Raw genomic sequence first — 16,136 nt, forward strand, 5'->3', positions numbered from 1 at the left:
TATTTTTTTATATATTGAAACGTGTTTTACTGTGTTTTTAATAGAAATATTTAACATCACAATGTTCTTAAAGGGACACTGAACCCAATTTTTTTCTTTTGTAATTCAGAAAGAGAATGCAATTTTAAGCAACTTTCTAATTTACTCATATTATCAATTTTTCTTAGTTCTCTTGCTATCATTATTTGAAAAAGACGACATCTAAGCTTTTTTTTGGTTTCAGTACTCTGGACAGCACTTTTTTATTGGTGGATGAATTTATCCACCAATCAGCAAGGACAACCCAGGTTGTTCACCAAAAATGGGCCGGCATCTAAACTAACATTCTTGCATTTCAAATAAAGATACCAAGAGAATGAAGAAAATTTGATAATAGGAGTAAATTAGAAAGTTGCTTAAAATGTCATGCTCAATCTGAATCACGAAAGAAAAATGTTGGGTACAGTGTCCCTTTAACTTAGAAGAAAAGGTTATTTTTTATTTTTAAATATTTGTTTCTAATATCTGTGGAGATATACATAGGTGTGAAATAAATTATATATATATATATATATATATATATATATATATATATATATATATATATATATATATATATAAATAAACACAACATTTTCTTCTATGGATAGAACATTTGAATGTTAGACAAATTCATAACTACCCTCAGCTTTAGCGCAATTGGTCTAACGCGGTGTTGGGTAAGCACACAAAGAATAAGAAAAAAAGTTAGCATGCCACTTATAACCTGGCCCATAGATAGCACGGGGGATCAATTGAGAGCATGTCATTTTTCATTGCAATGTCTATTTAGGTGCCAATGACATATATATTATTATTGAGCTGGAGCAAATATATTTGCCTTGTTTATTTTACTAAATGTTACTTATTTTTCAGTACCATTAAAGTCCCGAAGGGATGGAATAATGTTCAGTTCTTAAAAACAGATCTTTAAAGCCCTTCTGTGTGTGTGGTCCTTGACAAATGGAACTGGACATTCCAGTTCAAGATTAATCAGCAAAAGCAGTGAATATCTGTACCATAACTGGTTCCTTATGAAAATCTACTCTCTTAAATACATCATACTAACCAATAAAAATGTAATGAAAACCACTTTGAAAAGTGATATTAAATTGCGTCATCAGATTTACCTGAATGCTTTCATTGCAAGTTGAAATAACTCCGGTTTCCCGACTAGCCAATCCAATGAAACAGACCATGGAATTCCACCAAGATATGCTCTAAATAACCAAGCTGAACTAGGAGTTGTGCTTTCCTCTCCAAATAATGCAAAATAAATTGATGCCAGTCCTTTTATATACAAATCTCTCAACGACTTGTCTTTTGCAATTTCATCACAAATAACTGAAGGCTTTTCGTTCAAGTGATGGAAATCCAGCTGGTTCCACAAAAATTCATACCAGTCTTTCGGAAACATCTGTTTCATTTCATTCACTTTTAAAACAGAAAGTGGAACAAATATCCAGTTTTGAGGTATGCTAAGCAACTTTGAGTATGAGCTGTTAAATTCTATCATATTAAATTGTTCCATGTCCATCTGCTTTTCTTTATCTATTGTAGGAAGACCAAACCCAACCACAGAATAAAATTTAGCAACACAACCATCTTGCCCTAAATATTTATTGCTGTGCTCTGTTTCAACACATCCAGGAACGGACAATGTGTCACCTACAGAAGTCCTCCTTAGTTTACCTGATGTTTTCTTTGTGCGGGGAACTACCTCAAATATCTCATCATCATCAGACCAGTCAACAGACATTATATCATTAAAACTTTCTGAATCTTTTTCATCACCTTGCCCCATGGTGGGAACTAGGTCTTTTTCCGGTAACGCAACATTTTTTTCTTCATTGTTCTCAGTATCTATACTTTTTTCTGTTTTGGATTTTTTGTAGCAACAGTGTACAAGCATCCACAGAAGTACTTTGATGAAATCACCCTTAAATTGTTTCAAGTTGTCATGAGAATCGATTATTCCAGACAAGACATTTCTGGCATCAGAATACACTCTGACGGGAACTACAGTGCAAGGAGTCAACACGTTCCCAAAGTGGTGATTAAGAGCAAAGGATCCAGTATTGTCTGCTTGTTCAAAGGCCATTTCAAAGACTTCATCTACTCTCCGTGCTTCAGCAGTGTGGCAAGAGGTTTCTTGCAGTTCTAGCCCCTGTTAAATTAAAAAATATATATATACAAATTAAGTTAATCTCCTGTAGTTTTGTGCATAACACTACTCAAAGTAATTATCAAAAGGGCACTTTTTTATATTTGCATAAGATATATCATCAATTACAACAAAATTTTCTTCCCTTTAATATGTTCCCAATGATTCATTTTACCCACTACAGTGTATTAAATGGTTTATAAACAGATCATTTATATTTATTTTGTTATGTGAAATAGCTGTTTTTAGCTAGTGGTAGAGCAAGGGGGCTAATGATTAAAGGGGCAGTCTATACAAAAAAAATAATAATTCATGATTCAGATAGAGCATGTAATTTTAACCCCTTAGTGACCAGAGCACTTTTCCATTTTCTGTCCGTTTGGGACCAAGGCTATTTTTACATTTTTGCGGTGTTTGTGTTTAGCTGTAATTTTCTTCTTACTCATTTACTGTACCCACACATATTATATACCGTTTTTCTCGCCATTAAATGGACTTTCTAAAGATACCATTATTTTCATCATATCTTATAATTTACTATAAAAAAAAATGATAAAATATGAGGAAAAATTGAAAAAAACACACTTTTTCTAACTTTGACCCCCAAAATTTGTTACATATCTAAAACCACCAAAAAACACCCATGCTAAATAGTTTCTAAATTTTGTCCTGAGTTTAGAAATACCCAATGTTTACATGTTCTTTGCTTTTTTTGCAAGTTATAGGGCCATAAATACAAGTAGCACTTTGCTATTTCCAAACCATTTTTTTCCAAAATTAGCGCTAGTTACATTAGAACACTGATATCTTTCAGGAATCCCTGAATATCCCTTGACATGTATATATTTTTTTTTAGTAGACATCCCAAAGTATTGATCTAGGCCAATTTTGGTATATTTCATACCACCATTTCACCGCCAAATGCGATCAAATACAAAAAATTGTTCACTTTTTCACAAATTTTTTCACAAACTTTAGGTTTCTCACTGAAATCATTTACAAACAGCTTGTGCAATTATGGCATAAATGGTTCTAAATTCTTCTCTGGGATCCCCTTTGTTCAGAAATAGCACACATATATGGCTTTGGCGTTGCTTTTTGGTAATTAGAAGGCCGCTAAATGCCACTGCGCACCACAAGTGTATCATGCCCAGCAGTTAAGGGGTTAATTAGGGAGCTTTTAGGGAGCTTGTAGGGTTAATTTTAGCTTTAGTGTAGTGTAGTAGACAACCCCAAGTATTGATCTAGGCACATTTTGGTATATTTCATGCCACCATTTCACCGCCAAATGCGATCAAATTAAAAAAAAACGTAACATTTTTCACAATTTTAGGTTTCTCACTGAAATCATTTACAAACAGCTTGTGCAATTATGGCACAAATGGTTGTAAATGCTTGTCTGGGATCCCCTTTGTTCAGAAATATCAGACATATATGACTTTGGCGTTGCTTTCTGGTAATTAGAAGGCCACTAAATCCTGTTGCGCCTCACACGTGTATTATGGCTAGCAGTGAAAGGGTTAATTAGGGAGTTTGTAGTGAGCTTGCAGGGTTAATTTTAGCTTTAGTGTAGAGATCAGCCTCCCATCTGACACATCCCACCCCCTGATCCCTCCCAAACAGCTCCCTTCCCTCCCCCACCCCACAATTGTCCCCGCCATCTTAAGTACTGGCAGAAAGTCTGCCAGTACTAAAATAAAAGGGTTTAAAAAAAAAAATGAAATGTTTTTTTTAGCATATTTACATATGCTACTGTGTAGGATCCCCCCCTTAGCCCCCAACCTCCCTGATCCCCCCCAAAACCGCTCTCTAACCCTCCCCTCTGCCTTATTGGGGGCCATCTTGGGTACTGGCAGCTGTCTGCCAGTACCCAGTTTACAATAAAAAGTGCTTTTTTTGTCTTTGGTTTTTTTTTTCTGTAGTGTAGCTTCCCCCCCCCCCCCCACCCCCCACAGACAAACCCCCACCACCTTGCTGATTATTTAAATTTTCGATATTTTTTATCTTTTTATTTTCAAATTTTCTGCAGTGTAGCGGTTCCCACCCGCTCCCTCCCCGTGCACGCGCCCGCCCCCACCCTCCCGTGCACGTGCGCGCCCCCAGCCACCCCCGCCCACGATCCCGCCCCCCTTCACATCCACATGGCCATCGATGGCCGCCACCCGCCTCCCGGTCCGGCTCCCACCCACCAACGCAGGTAGCCACCGATCTCCGGTGCAGAGAGGGCCACAGAGTGGCTCTCTCTGCACCGGATTACTTAAAAAGGTTATTGCAGGATGCCTCCATATCGAGGCATCACTGCAATAACCGGAAAGCAGCTGGAAGCGAGCAGGATCGCTTCCAGCTGCTTTCCACACTGAGGACGTGCAGGGTACGTTCTCAGGCATTAACTGCCTTTTTTCTGAGGACGTACCCTGCACGTCCTCAGTCGTTAAGGGGTTAAACAACTTTCCAATTTACTTTTATCACCAATTTTGCTTTGTTCTCTTGGTATTCTTAGTTGAAAGCTAAACCTAGGAGGCGCATATGATAATTTCTTAGACCTTGAAGACTGCCTCTTATATAAATGCATTTTGACAGTTTTTCATCACTAGAGGGTGTTAGTTAATGTGTGTCATAGATAACACTGTGCTCACGCACGTTCAGTTACCTAGGAGTCAGCACTGATTGGTTAGAACGCAAGTCTGTCAAAAGAACTGAAATAAGTAGCAGTTTGCAGAGGCTTAGATACAAGGTAATCACAGAGGTAAAAAGTGTATTAATATAACTGAGATAAGGAGCAGTTTTCAGAGGCTTAGATACAAGGTAATCACAGAGGTATAAAGTATATTAATATAACTGAGATAAGGAGCAGTCTGCAGAGGCTTAGATACAAGGTAATCACAGAGGTATAAAGTATATTAATATAACTGAGATAAGGAGCAGTCTGCAGAGGCTTAGATACAAGGTAATCACAGAGGTAAAAAGTGTATTAATATAACTGTTAGTTATGCAAAACTAGGGAATGGGCAATAAAGGGATTATCTATCTTTTAAAACAATAACAATTCTGGTGTAGACTGTCCCTTTAAGGCTATGTTGCCGAAAAGCGTAAGATGCATGTTTTAACCAGATCAATAAAGGATATATTTTTTATATTTCTAATACCGGGTGTGCCGACAAATTTTTCCTTCAATTTGGGCTACTACAGAGCCCCTATCCCCACTCTGATTTTATTAGTGAGGTATGAGACCCCTCATGTGAAAAAGGGGATTGTCAGGTAATCACTTTGGTATAGGTTATCACCTGTTCCAGGTACACACCTGTGCAGTGTTTGTCGAGGGGGAGGGGCACTTTTAGAGCCCCTGCTCCATCCATAAAACACTGAGGGGTATGAGACCTCAGAATGGACAAACCTCTGTTATTAGAAGCTGATTGCATTTTATCACAATCACCTACCTAATGTATTTGTCCTTTGTAGCCACTGCCCCCTAAAGATAGCATACAACTCGCACATAATAGATTTCAGATGAGGGGTCTCATTTAGATGGTGAGTAATTGCCATTGAAACAGCATTTACCTTTATACTAGGTGCATTTTGCAGAGTTAGGACCTATAAAAGAGACCCTAGTACCCTAAAATATGCACTACCATAGGGCAAGTGACCACTCTTTAAAAAAACATAATTTATGCTTACCTGATAAATTCCTTTCTTCTGTTGTGTGATCAGTCCACGGGTCATCATTACTTCTGGGATATAACTCCTCCCCAACAGGAAATGCAAGAGGATTCACCCAGCAGAGCTGCATATAGCTCCTCCCCTCTACGTCACTCCCAGTCATTCGACCAAGAATCAACGAGAAAGGAGAAACCAAGGGTGAAGTGGTGACTGGAGTATAATTTAAAAGATATTTACCTGCCTTAAAACAGGGCGGGCCGTGGACTGATCACACAACAGAAGAAAGGAATTTATCAGGTAAGCATAAATTATGTTTTCTTCTGTTATGTGTGATCAGTCCACGAGTCATCATTACTTCTGGGATACCAATACCAAAGCAAAAGTACACGGATGACGGGAGGGATAGGCAGGCTCATTATACAGAAGGAACCACTGCCTGAAGAACCTTTCTCCCAAAAATAGCCTCCGAAGAAGCAAAAGTGTCAAATTTGTAAAATTTGGAAAAAGTATGAAGCGAAGACCAAGTTGCAGCCTTGCAAATCTGTTCAACAGAGGCCTCATTCTTAAAGGCCCAAGTGGAAGCCACAGCTCTAGTAGAATGAGCTGTAATTCTTTCAGGAGGCTGCTGTCCAGCAGTCTCATAGGCTAAACGAATTATGCTACGAAGCCAGAAGGAGAGAGAGGTAGCCGAAGCCTTATGACCTCTCCTCTGACCAGAGTACACGACAAACAGGGAAGACGTTTGTCGAAAATCCTTAGTTGCCTGCAAGTAGAACTTGAGGGCACGAACTACATCCAGATTGTGTAGAAGACGTTCCTTCTTTGAAGAAGGATTTGGACACAAGGATGGAACAACAATCTCTTGATTGATATTCCTGTTAGTGACTACCTTAGGTAAGAACCCAGGTTTAGTACGCAGAACTACCTTGTCTGAGTGAAAAATCAGATAAGGAGAATCACAATGTAAGGCTGATAACTCAGAGACTCTTCGAGCCGAGGAAATAGCCATTAAAAACAGAACTTTCCAAGATAACAATTTTATATCAATGGAATGAAGGGGTTCAAACGGAACACCCTGTAAAACGTTAAGAACTAAGTTTAAACTCCATGGCGGAGCAACAGTTTTAAACACAGGCTTTATCCTAGCTAAAGCCTGACAAAAGGCCTGGACGTCTGGATTTTCTGACAGACGCCTGTGTAACAAGATGGACAGAGCTGAGATCTGTCCCTTTAATGAGCTAGCCGATAAACCCTTTTCTAAACCTTCTTGTAGAAAGGACAATATCCTAGGAATCCTAACCTTACTCCAGGAGTAACCTTTGGATTCGCACCAGTATAGGTATTTACGCCATATCTTATGGTAAATCCTTCTGGTAACAGGCTTCCTAGCCTGTATCAGGGTATCAATAACCGACTCAGAAAAACCACGTTTTGATAAAATCAAGCGTTCAATTTCCAAGCAGTCAGCTTCAGAGAAGTTAGATTTTGATGTTTGAATGGACCCTGTATCAGAAGGTCCTGTCTTAGAGGTAGAGACCAAGGCGGACAGGATGACATGTCCACTAGATCTGCATACCAAGTCCTGCGTGGCCATGCAGGCGCTATTAGAATCACTGATGCTCTCTCCTGTTTGATTTTGGCAATCAATCGAGGAAGCAGCGGGAAGGGTGGAAACACATAAGCCATCCCGAAGTTCCAAGGTGCTGTTAAAGCATCTATCAGAACCGCTCCCGGATCCCTGGATCTGGACCCGTAGCGAGGAAGTTTGGCGTTCTGGCGAGACGCCATGAGATCTATCTCTGGTTTGCCCCAACGTCGAAGTATTTGGGCAAAGACCTCCGGATGAAGTTCCCACTCCCCCGGATGAAAAGTCTGGCGACTCAAGAAATCCGCCTCCCAGTTCTCCACTCCCGGGATGTGGATTGCTGACAGGTGGCAAGAGTGAGACTCTGCCCAGCGAATTATCTTTGATACTTCCATCATTGCTAGGGAGCTTCTTGTCCCTCCTTGATGGTTGATGTAAGCTACAGTCGTGATGTTGTCCGACTGAAACCTGATGAACCCCCGAGTTTTTAACTGGGGCCAAGCCAGAAGGGCATGGAGAACTGCTCTTAATTCCAGAATGTTTATTGGTAGGAGACTTTCCTCCTGATTCCATTGTCCCTGAGCCTTCAGAGAATTCCAGACAGCGCCCCAACCTAGTAGGCTGGCGTCTGTTGTTACAATTGTCCAGTCCGGCCTGCTGAATGGCATCCCCCTGGACAGATGTGGCCGAGAAAGCCACCATAGAAGAGAGTTTCTGGTCTCTTGATCCAGATTCAGAGTAGGGGACAAGTCTGAGTAATCCCCATTCCACTGACTCAGCATGCACAATTGCAGCGGTCTGAGATGTAGACGTGCAAAGGGTACTATGTCCATTGCTGCTACCATTAAGCCGATCACCTCCATGCATTGAGCTACTGACGGGAGTTGAATGGAATGAAGGACACGGCATGCATTTAGAAGCTTTGTTAATCTGTCTTCTGTCAGATAAATCTTCATTTCTACAGAATCTATAAGAGTCCCCAAGAATGGAACTCTTGTGAGAGGAAAAAGAGAACTCTTCTTTTCGTTCACTTTCCATCCATGCGACCTTAGAAATGCCAGAACTAACTCTGTATGAGACTTGGCAGTTTGAAAGCTTGAAGCTTGTATCAGAATGTCGTCTAGGTACGGAGCTACCGAAATTCCTCGCGGTCTTAGTACCGCCAGAAGGGCACCCAGAACCTTTGTGAAGATTCTTGGAGCCGTAGCCAATCCGAATGGAAGAGCTACAAACTGGTAATGCCTGTCTAAGAAGGCAAACCTTAGATACCGGTAATGATCTTTGTGAATCGGTATGTGAAGGTAAGCATCCTTTAAATCCACTGTGGTCATGTACTGACCCTTTTGGATCATGGGTAAGATTGTCCGAATAGTTTCCATTTTGAACGATGGAACTCTTAGGAATTTGTTTAGGATCTTTAAATCCAAGATTGGCCTGAAAGTTCCCTCTTTTTTGGGAACCACAAACAGGTTTGAGTAAAACCCTTGTCCTTGTTCCGACCGCGGAACCGGATGGATCACTCCCATTAATAACAGATCTTGTACACAGCGTAGAAACGCTTCTTTCTTTATCTGGTTTGTTGACAACCTTGACAGATGAAATCTCCCTCTTGGGGGAGAGAATTTGAAGTCTAGAAGGTATCCCTGAGATATGATCTCTAGCGCCCAGGGATCCTGAACATCTCTTGCCCAAGCCTGGGCGAAGAGAGAGAGTCTGCCCCCCACTAGATCCGGTCCCGGATCGGGGGCCCTCGGTTCATGCTGTCTTTGGGGCAGCAGCAGGTTTCCTGGCCTGCTTGCCCTTGTTCCAGGACTGGTTAGGTTTCCAGCCTTGTCTGTAACGAGCAACAGCTCCTTCCTGTTTTGGTGCAGTGGAAGTTGATGCTGCTCCTGCTTTGAAATTCCGAAAGGGACGAAAATTAGACTGTCTAGCCTTAGCTTTGGCTTTGTCTTGAGGCAGGGCGTGGCCCTTACCTCCTGTAATGTCAGCGATAATTTCTTTCAAACCGGGCCCAAATAAAGTTTGCCCCTTGAAAGGTATATTAAGTAATTTGGACTTAGAAGTTACATCAGCTGACCAGGATTTTAGCCACAGCGCCCTACGTGCCTGAATGGCGAATCCTGAGTTCTTAGCCGTAAGTTTGGTTAAATGTACTACGGCCTCCGAAATGAATGAATTAGCTAGTTTAAGGACTCTAAGCCTGTCCGTAATGTCGTCCAGGGTAGCTGAACTAAGGTTCTCTTCCAGAGACTCAATCCAAAATGCTGCCGCAGCCGTAATCGGTGCGATGCATGCAAGGGGTTGCAATATAAAACCTTGTTGAACAAACATTTTCTTAAGGTAACCCTCTAATTTTTTATCCATTGGATCTGAAAAAGCACAGCTATCCTCCACCGGGATAGTGGTACGCTTAGCTAAAGTAGAAACTGCTCCCTCCACCTTAGGGACCGTTTGCCATAAGTCCCGTGTGGTGGCGTCTATTGGAAACATCTTTCTAAATATTGGAGGGGGTGAGAACGGCACACCGGGTCTATCCCACTCCTTAGTAACAATTTCAGTTAGTCTCTTAGGTATAGGAAAAACGTCAGTACTCGCCGGTACCGCAAAGTATTTATCCAACCTACACAATTTCTCTGGTATTGCAACAGTGTTACAATCATTAAGAGCCGCTAAAACCTCCCCTAGTAATACACGGAGGTTCTCCAATTTAAATTTAAAATTTGAAATATCTGAATCCAATCTGTTTGGATCAGAACCATCACCCACAGAATGAAGCTCTCCGTCCTCATGCTCTGCAAGCTGTGACGCAGTATCAGACATGGCCCTAGTATTATCAGCGCACTCTGTTCTCACCCCAGAGTGATCACACTTGCCTCTTAGTTCTGGTAATTTAGCCAAAACTTCAGTCATAACAGTAGCCATATCTTGTAATGTTATCTGTAATGGCCGCCCAGATGTACTAGGCGCCATAATATCACGCACCTCCCGGGCGGGAGATGCAGGTACTGACACGTGAGGCGAGTTAGTCGGCATAACTCTCCCCTCGCTGTTTGGTGAAATTTGTTCAATTTGTACAGATTGGCTTTTATTTAAAGTAGCATCAATACAGTTAGTACATACATTTCTATTGGGCTCCACCTTGGCATTGGAACAAATGACACAGATATCTTCCTCTGAATCAGACATGTTTAACACACTAGCAATAAACTTGCAACTTGGTTACAATCTTATTTAACAAAAACGTACTGTGCCTCAAAGAAGCACTAAACGATTAAATGACAGTTGAAATAATGAACTGAAAGACAGTTATAGCATCAATCCTTAAAAACAACACAACTTTTAGCAAAGGTTTGTTCCCATTAGTAAAGTAACAATAATTAAATTTGAAACATAAAAATTACAGAGCAACGTTTTTAATAACAGTCAATATATAAGTCTCACAGCTCTGCTGAGAGAATCTACCTCCCTCCAAAGAAGTTTGAAGACCCCTGAGTTCTGTTAGAGATGAACCGGATCATGCAGGAAATACAAGAGTAACTGACTGGAAACTGGAAGCAAAGAGCGCCAAAAACGGCCCCTCCCCCTCACACACAGCAGTGAGAGAGAAACGAAACTGTCACAATTAAAACAAGCAACTGCCAAGTGGAAAAATAATGCCCAAATATTTATTCACTCAGTACCTCAGAAAATGCAAACGATTCTACATTCCAGCAAAAACGTTTAACATAATAAATACCTATTAAAAGGTTTAATGTACTTTTAATAGAGTAATTTCCGGTGAAATACCATCCCCAGAATACTGAAGTGTAGAGTATACATACATGTCATTATAACGGTATGGCAGGATTTTCTCATCAATTCCATTCAGAAAATAAAAACTGCTACATACCTCAATGCAGATTCATCTGCCCGCTGTCCCCTGATCTGAAGCTTTTACCTCCCTCAGATGGCCGAGAAACAGCAATATGATCTTAACTACTCCGGTTAAAATCATAGTAAAAACTCTGGTAGATTCTTCTTCAAACTCTGCCAGAGAGGCAATAACACGCTCCGGTGCTATTGTAAAATAACAAACTTTTGATTGAAGTTATAAAAACTAAGTATAATCACCATAGTCCTCTCACACATCCTATCTAGTCTTTGGGTGCAAGAGAATGACTGGGAGTGACGTAGAGGGGAGGAGCTATATGCAGCTCTGCTGGGTGAATCCTCTTGCATTTCCTGTTGGGGAGGAGTTATATCCCAGAAGTAATGATGACCCGTGGACTGATCACACATAACAGAAGAAAAGGAGAGAACTCTTTCAAAAGAGGAGTCCCATGATTAGGTGACTATCAGCTGATCACCATAGCAACAGTGAACACCTGACAAAGCCATAGTCCTATAGAACTAAATCTGGGGGTGAGGTATTCTCTATGTTACCTCCCCCAACACAAAATAAGCAAACCTAAGACCCTTTTTGAAAAAGCAGCTATCTTGCTCTTTCAAGTAAGTGGTCCTCTGAGCTTCTAGCCGATTGTCATTATAACAATGGCAAATACCTCTCTCTGCTAGTTCTATTTTGGGGGTTCTGGTAATTTTTAGGAGGCCTTTATTATTACCCCCTCATGATATATCATGTCTCCTCATTGGAAAGATTGAGGTCAGATAATTCAAATAATGGGTTTCATGTCCTTACACCTATAAAGTGATTGTCATAGTAAGACGTCTGTAGTAGCATCTATACATTGTCAAAATAGGTTAAGTCACCCATCTAGGGAATCAGAATTTTGTTTCATTTTAAAATGTATCTCTAAAATATTTAGTTATAAAAATATGACTTATTTTCTTAAATTACAAAAAGTAATACATTTTATCTTCTGATTTATACATTTGTATATAACAATAAAAAGGAATAAAATGCTACATTTTGGGAGGATGAATTGTAACTAAATGTGGGACAGAAAAACAAAATTTATACTTACCTGATAAATTTATTTATTTATTGACACAGTGAGTCCACGGGATCATCAATTACTGTTGGGATATATCACTCCTGGCCAGCAGGAGGAGGCAAAGAGCACCACAGAAAAGCTGTTAAAGGGACATGAAACCCAATTTTTTTTTTCATGATTTAGAAAGAGAACGCAATTTTAAACATCTTTCTAATTTACTTCTATTATCTAATGTGTTTTATTCTCTTGATATTCTTTGCTGAAAAGCATATCTAGATATGCTCAGTAGCTGCTGATTGGTTGCTGCACATAGAAGCCTCGTGCGATTGGCTCACCCATGTGCATTGCTTTTTATTCAACTAAGGATATCTAAAAAATGAAAATAAATAAATAATAGAAGTAAATTGTAATGTTTAAATTTGTATTCTCTATCTGAATCATGAAAGAAAGATTTTGGGTTTAGTGGCCCTTTAAGTATCACTTCCCTTCCCACAACCCCCAGTCATTCGACCGAAGGAAAAGGAGAGAAAGGAAATAACACAAGGTGCAGAGGTGCCTGAAGTGTATATAACAAAAAACTGTCTGGAAAAAAATAGGGTGGGCGGTGAACTCGCCGTGTCAAGAAAGAAATACATTTATCAGGAAAGCATAAATTTTGTTTTCTTTCTTAAGACACGGTGAGGCCACAGGATCATCAATTACTGTTGGGAATCAATACCCAAGCTAGGACACAGATGATTAGGGAGGGACAAGACAAGTAACCTAAACAGAAGGCACCACTGCTTGTAGAACCCTTCTCACAAAAGAAAACTCAGCCGAGGCAAAAGAATAAAAATTTTAAAAACTTAGGAAAAGGAATGCAAGAGAATCAATCTGCAGCCTTTCAAATCAGTTCCACAGAGCTTCATTTAGAAACCCTAAAAGAAGAGACAGCCCTCAAGTAATGAGCCCTAATTCTCTCAGTAGACTGCAACTCCGCAGTCTGAAAAGCAAACAAATTAAACTTCTCAACCAGAGAAAACAGAATAATAATATAAAGCCCACACAACACCCAAATTGTGTACACACGTTCCTCAAGAGATAAAATGAGGACAAAGAGAGGGAACAACAATTCCCAAATAAAATTTCCACTCAGGCAAAAATAAAAACACCTTATCCGAAGAAGATAAAGCAAAACACACTGCAAGGCCGAGAGTACTTCAACTTCTCCGAGCAGAAGATATGGAAAAAGAAAGAAAAATTCCAAGAGATTGGAATCTATGTTATGTAAAGGCTCAAACTGAGCCTGCTGTACAACCTTAAGAACAAGGTTTAAGACTCCAAGAAGAGCTACAGACTGAAACACAGGCCTGATACTAATTAGGGCCTGACAAAATGAAAACATGTCTGGCACATCTGCCAGATACTTGAGAAAACAAACTGTCTTCCATACCGACCTGGAGAAGAACGGAAGTCCTGGGAATCCTGACCCTACTTCCGAGAATAGTCCATGGATTCCCACCCAACAGGGAATTGACGTCATACCCTATGGTAAAAGGAAAAATGGAAATAGACTTGTAAACCAGAATCATGGTCTCAATGGCCCACGATTAAACAGAACTAAGCAAAACAGTAAAAGCTTGAGGGAAATTGTATGGAAGAACAGACCCTGAATTAGAAGGTCCTTCCTCAGGAACAACCACCAATGGTAAAAGAAACACATCTCCACTAGGTCTGAAACCAGACCCTGTGCCCCTTTGATACGAGCAAAGACTTATGGAAAGAGAACCATCAGACTTAATTTTTAAGGAACCACCCGGGAATTTAGCAGAGCAGCCAGTAAAACACTTAAACATAACAAGGAAAAACTGGCGTACTTTCATCTCCCACTCCAGCACCCCCCATGGGATTAGCCTGGAGATCACCTCAGTGAGAAGCTGAATAGTAGACAGACTAGAATGTGAGCATCCGCACACCGAACAATCCACGCAAATTATGGCAAAGGAATTCCAATTTCCTCCCAGGTGGTTATGTAAACCACTGAGAAGAAAGCATAATTTATGCTTACCTGATAAATTTATTTCTCTTGTGATGTATCAAGTCCACGGATTCATCCTCACTTGTGGGATATTCTCCTTCCCTACAGGAAGTGGCAGAGAGAGCACCCACAGCAGAGCTATCTATATAGCTCCTCCCTTAGCTCCACCTTCGACCGAAGGCTAGGAAGAAAAAGGAGAAACTATAGGGTGCAGTGGTGACTGAAAGTTTAAAAATAAAAATATATATATGCCTGTCTCAATAAACAGGGCGGGCCGTGGACTCGATACATCACAAGAGAAATAAATTTATCAGGTAAGCATACATTATGTTTTCTCTTGTAAGATGTATCGAGTCCACGGATTCATCCTTACTTGTGGGATACCAATACCAAAGCTTTAGGACATGGATGAAGGGAGTGACAAGACAGGGACCTTAAACTGAAGGCACCACTGCTTGTAGAACCATTCTCCCAAAAATAGCCTCCGAAGAAGCAAAAGTATCAAATTTGTAAAATTTGGAAAAAGTATGAAGCGAAGACCAAGTCGCCGCTTTACAAATCTGTTCAACAGAAGCCTCATTTTTAAAAGCCCATGTGGAAGCCACAGCTCTAGTAGAATGAGCAGAAATTATTTCAGGAGGCTGCTGTCAGGAGGTAGCCGTAGCCTTTTGACCTCTCCGCTTACCAGAATAAACAACAAACAATGAAGATGTTTGACGGAAATCTTTGGTTGCTTGTAAGTAGAACTTTAAAGCACGAACCACATCAAGATTGTGCAACAGACGTTCCTTCTTTGATGAAGGATTAGGACACAGAGAAGGAACAACAATCTCTTGATTGATATTCTTATTAGAAATAACCTTAGGAAGAAACCCAGGTTTGGTACGCAAAACCACCTTATCTGCATGGAAAATAAGATAAGGGGAATCACACTGTAAAGCAGATAGCTCAGAAACTCTTCGAGCCGAAGAGATAGCAACTAAAAACAAAACTTTCCAAGATAGAAGCTTAATATCTATGGAATGCATAGGTTCAAATGGAACCCCTTGAAGAACTCTAAGGACTAAGTTTAGGCTCCAAGGCGGAGCAACAGGCTTAAATACAGGCTTAATTCTGACCAAAGCCTGACTAAATGCTTGAACGTCTGGGACATCTGCCAGACGTTTGTGTAGTAGAATAGACAAAGCAGATATTTGCCCTTTTAGAGAACAAGCTGATAATCCCTTCTCCAAACCTTCTTGGAGAAAAGACAATATTCTAGGAATCCTAATCTTATTCCACGAGTAACCTTTGGATTCACACCAATAAAGATATTTGCTCCAAATCTTATGATAGATCTTCCTGGTGACAGGTTTTCTAGCCTGAATCAGGGTATCAATGACCGACTCGGAGAACCCACGCTTTGATAGAATCAGGCGTTCAATCTCCAAGCAGTCAGACGCAGAGAAACTAGATTTGGATGCGTGAACGGACCTTGGATTAGAAGGTCCCGCCTCATTGCCAGGGTCCACGGTGGAACCGAGGACATGCCCACTAGGTCTGCATACCAAGTCCTGCGTGGCCACGCAGGTGCTATCAGAATCACCGAAGCTCTCTCCTACTTGATTCTGGCAACCAGATGTGGGAGGAGAGGAAACGGTGGAAATACGTAGGCCAGATTGAAGGACCAAGGCACTGCTAGAGCATCTATCAGTACCGCCTTGGGATCCTGGGACCTGGACCCGTAACGAGGAAGTTTGGCATTCTGACGAGACGCCATCA

General features: G+C 40.7%; 1 protein-coding gene across 1 annotated transcript in view; it reads right to left on the reverse strand.

Annotated features, from left to right (window-relative positions):
* PCNX4 (pecanex 4) overlaps window positions 1-16,136 on the reverse strand; it is a 269,881-nt gene that overhangs the window by 123,333 nt on the left and 130,412 nt on the right. Inside the window, exon 10 of the mRNA XM_053697302.1 lies at window positions 1,149-2,185. Coding sequence (XP_053553277.1) covers window positions 1,149-2,185 — 1,037 coding nt within the window. The remainder of the gene's footprint in view (window positions 1-1,148; window positions 2,186-16,136) is intronic.

The sequence above is a fragment of the Bombina bombina genome, chromosome 1 (assembly GCF_027579735.1).
Source record: "Bombina bombina isolate aBomBom1 chromosome 1, aBomBom1.pri, whole genome shotgun sequence".
Lineage (NCBI taxonomy): Eukaryota > Metazoa > Chordata > Amphibia > Anura > Bombinatoridae > Bombina > Bombina bombina.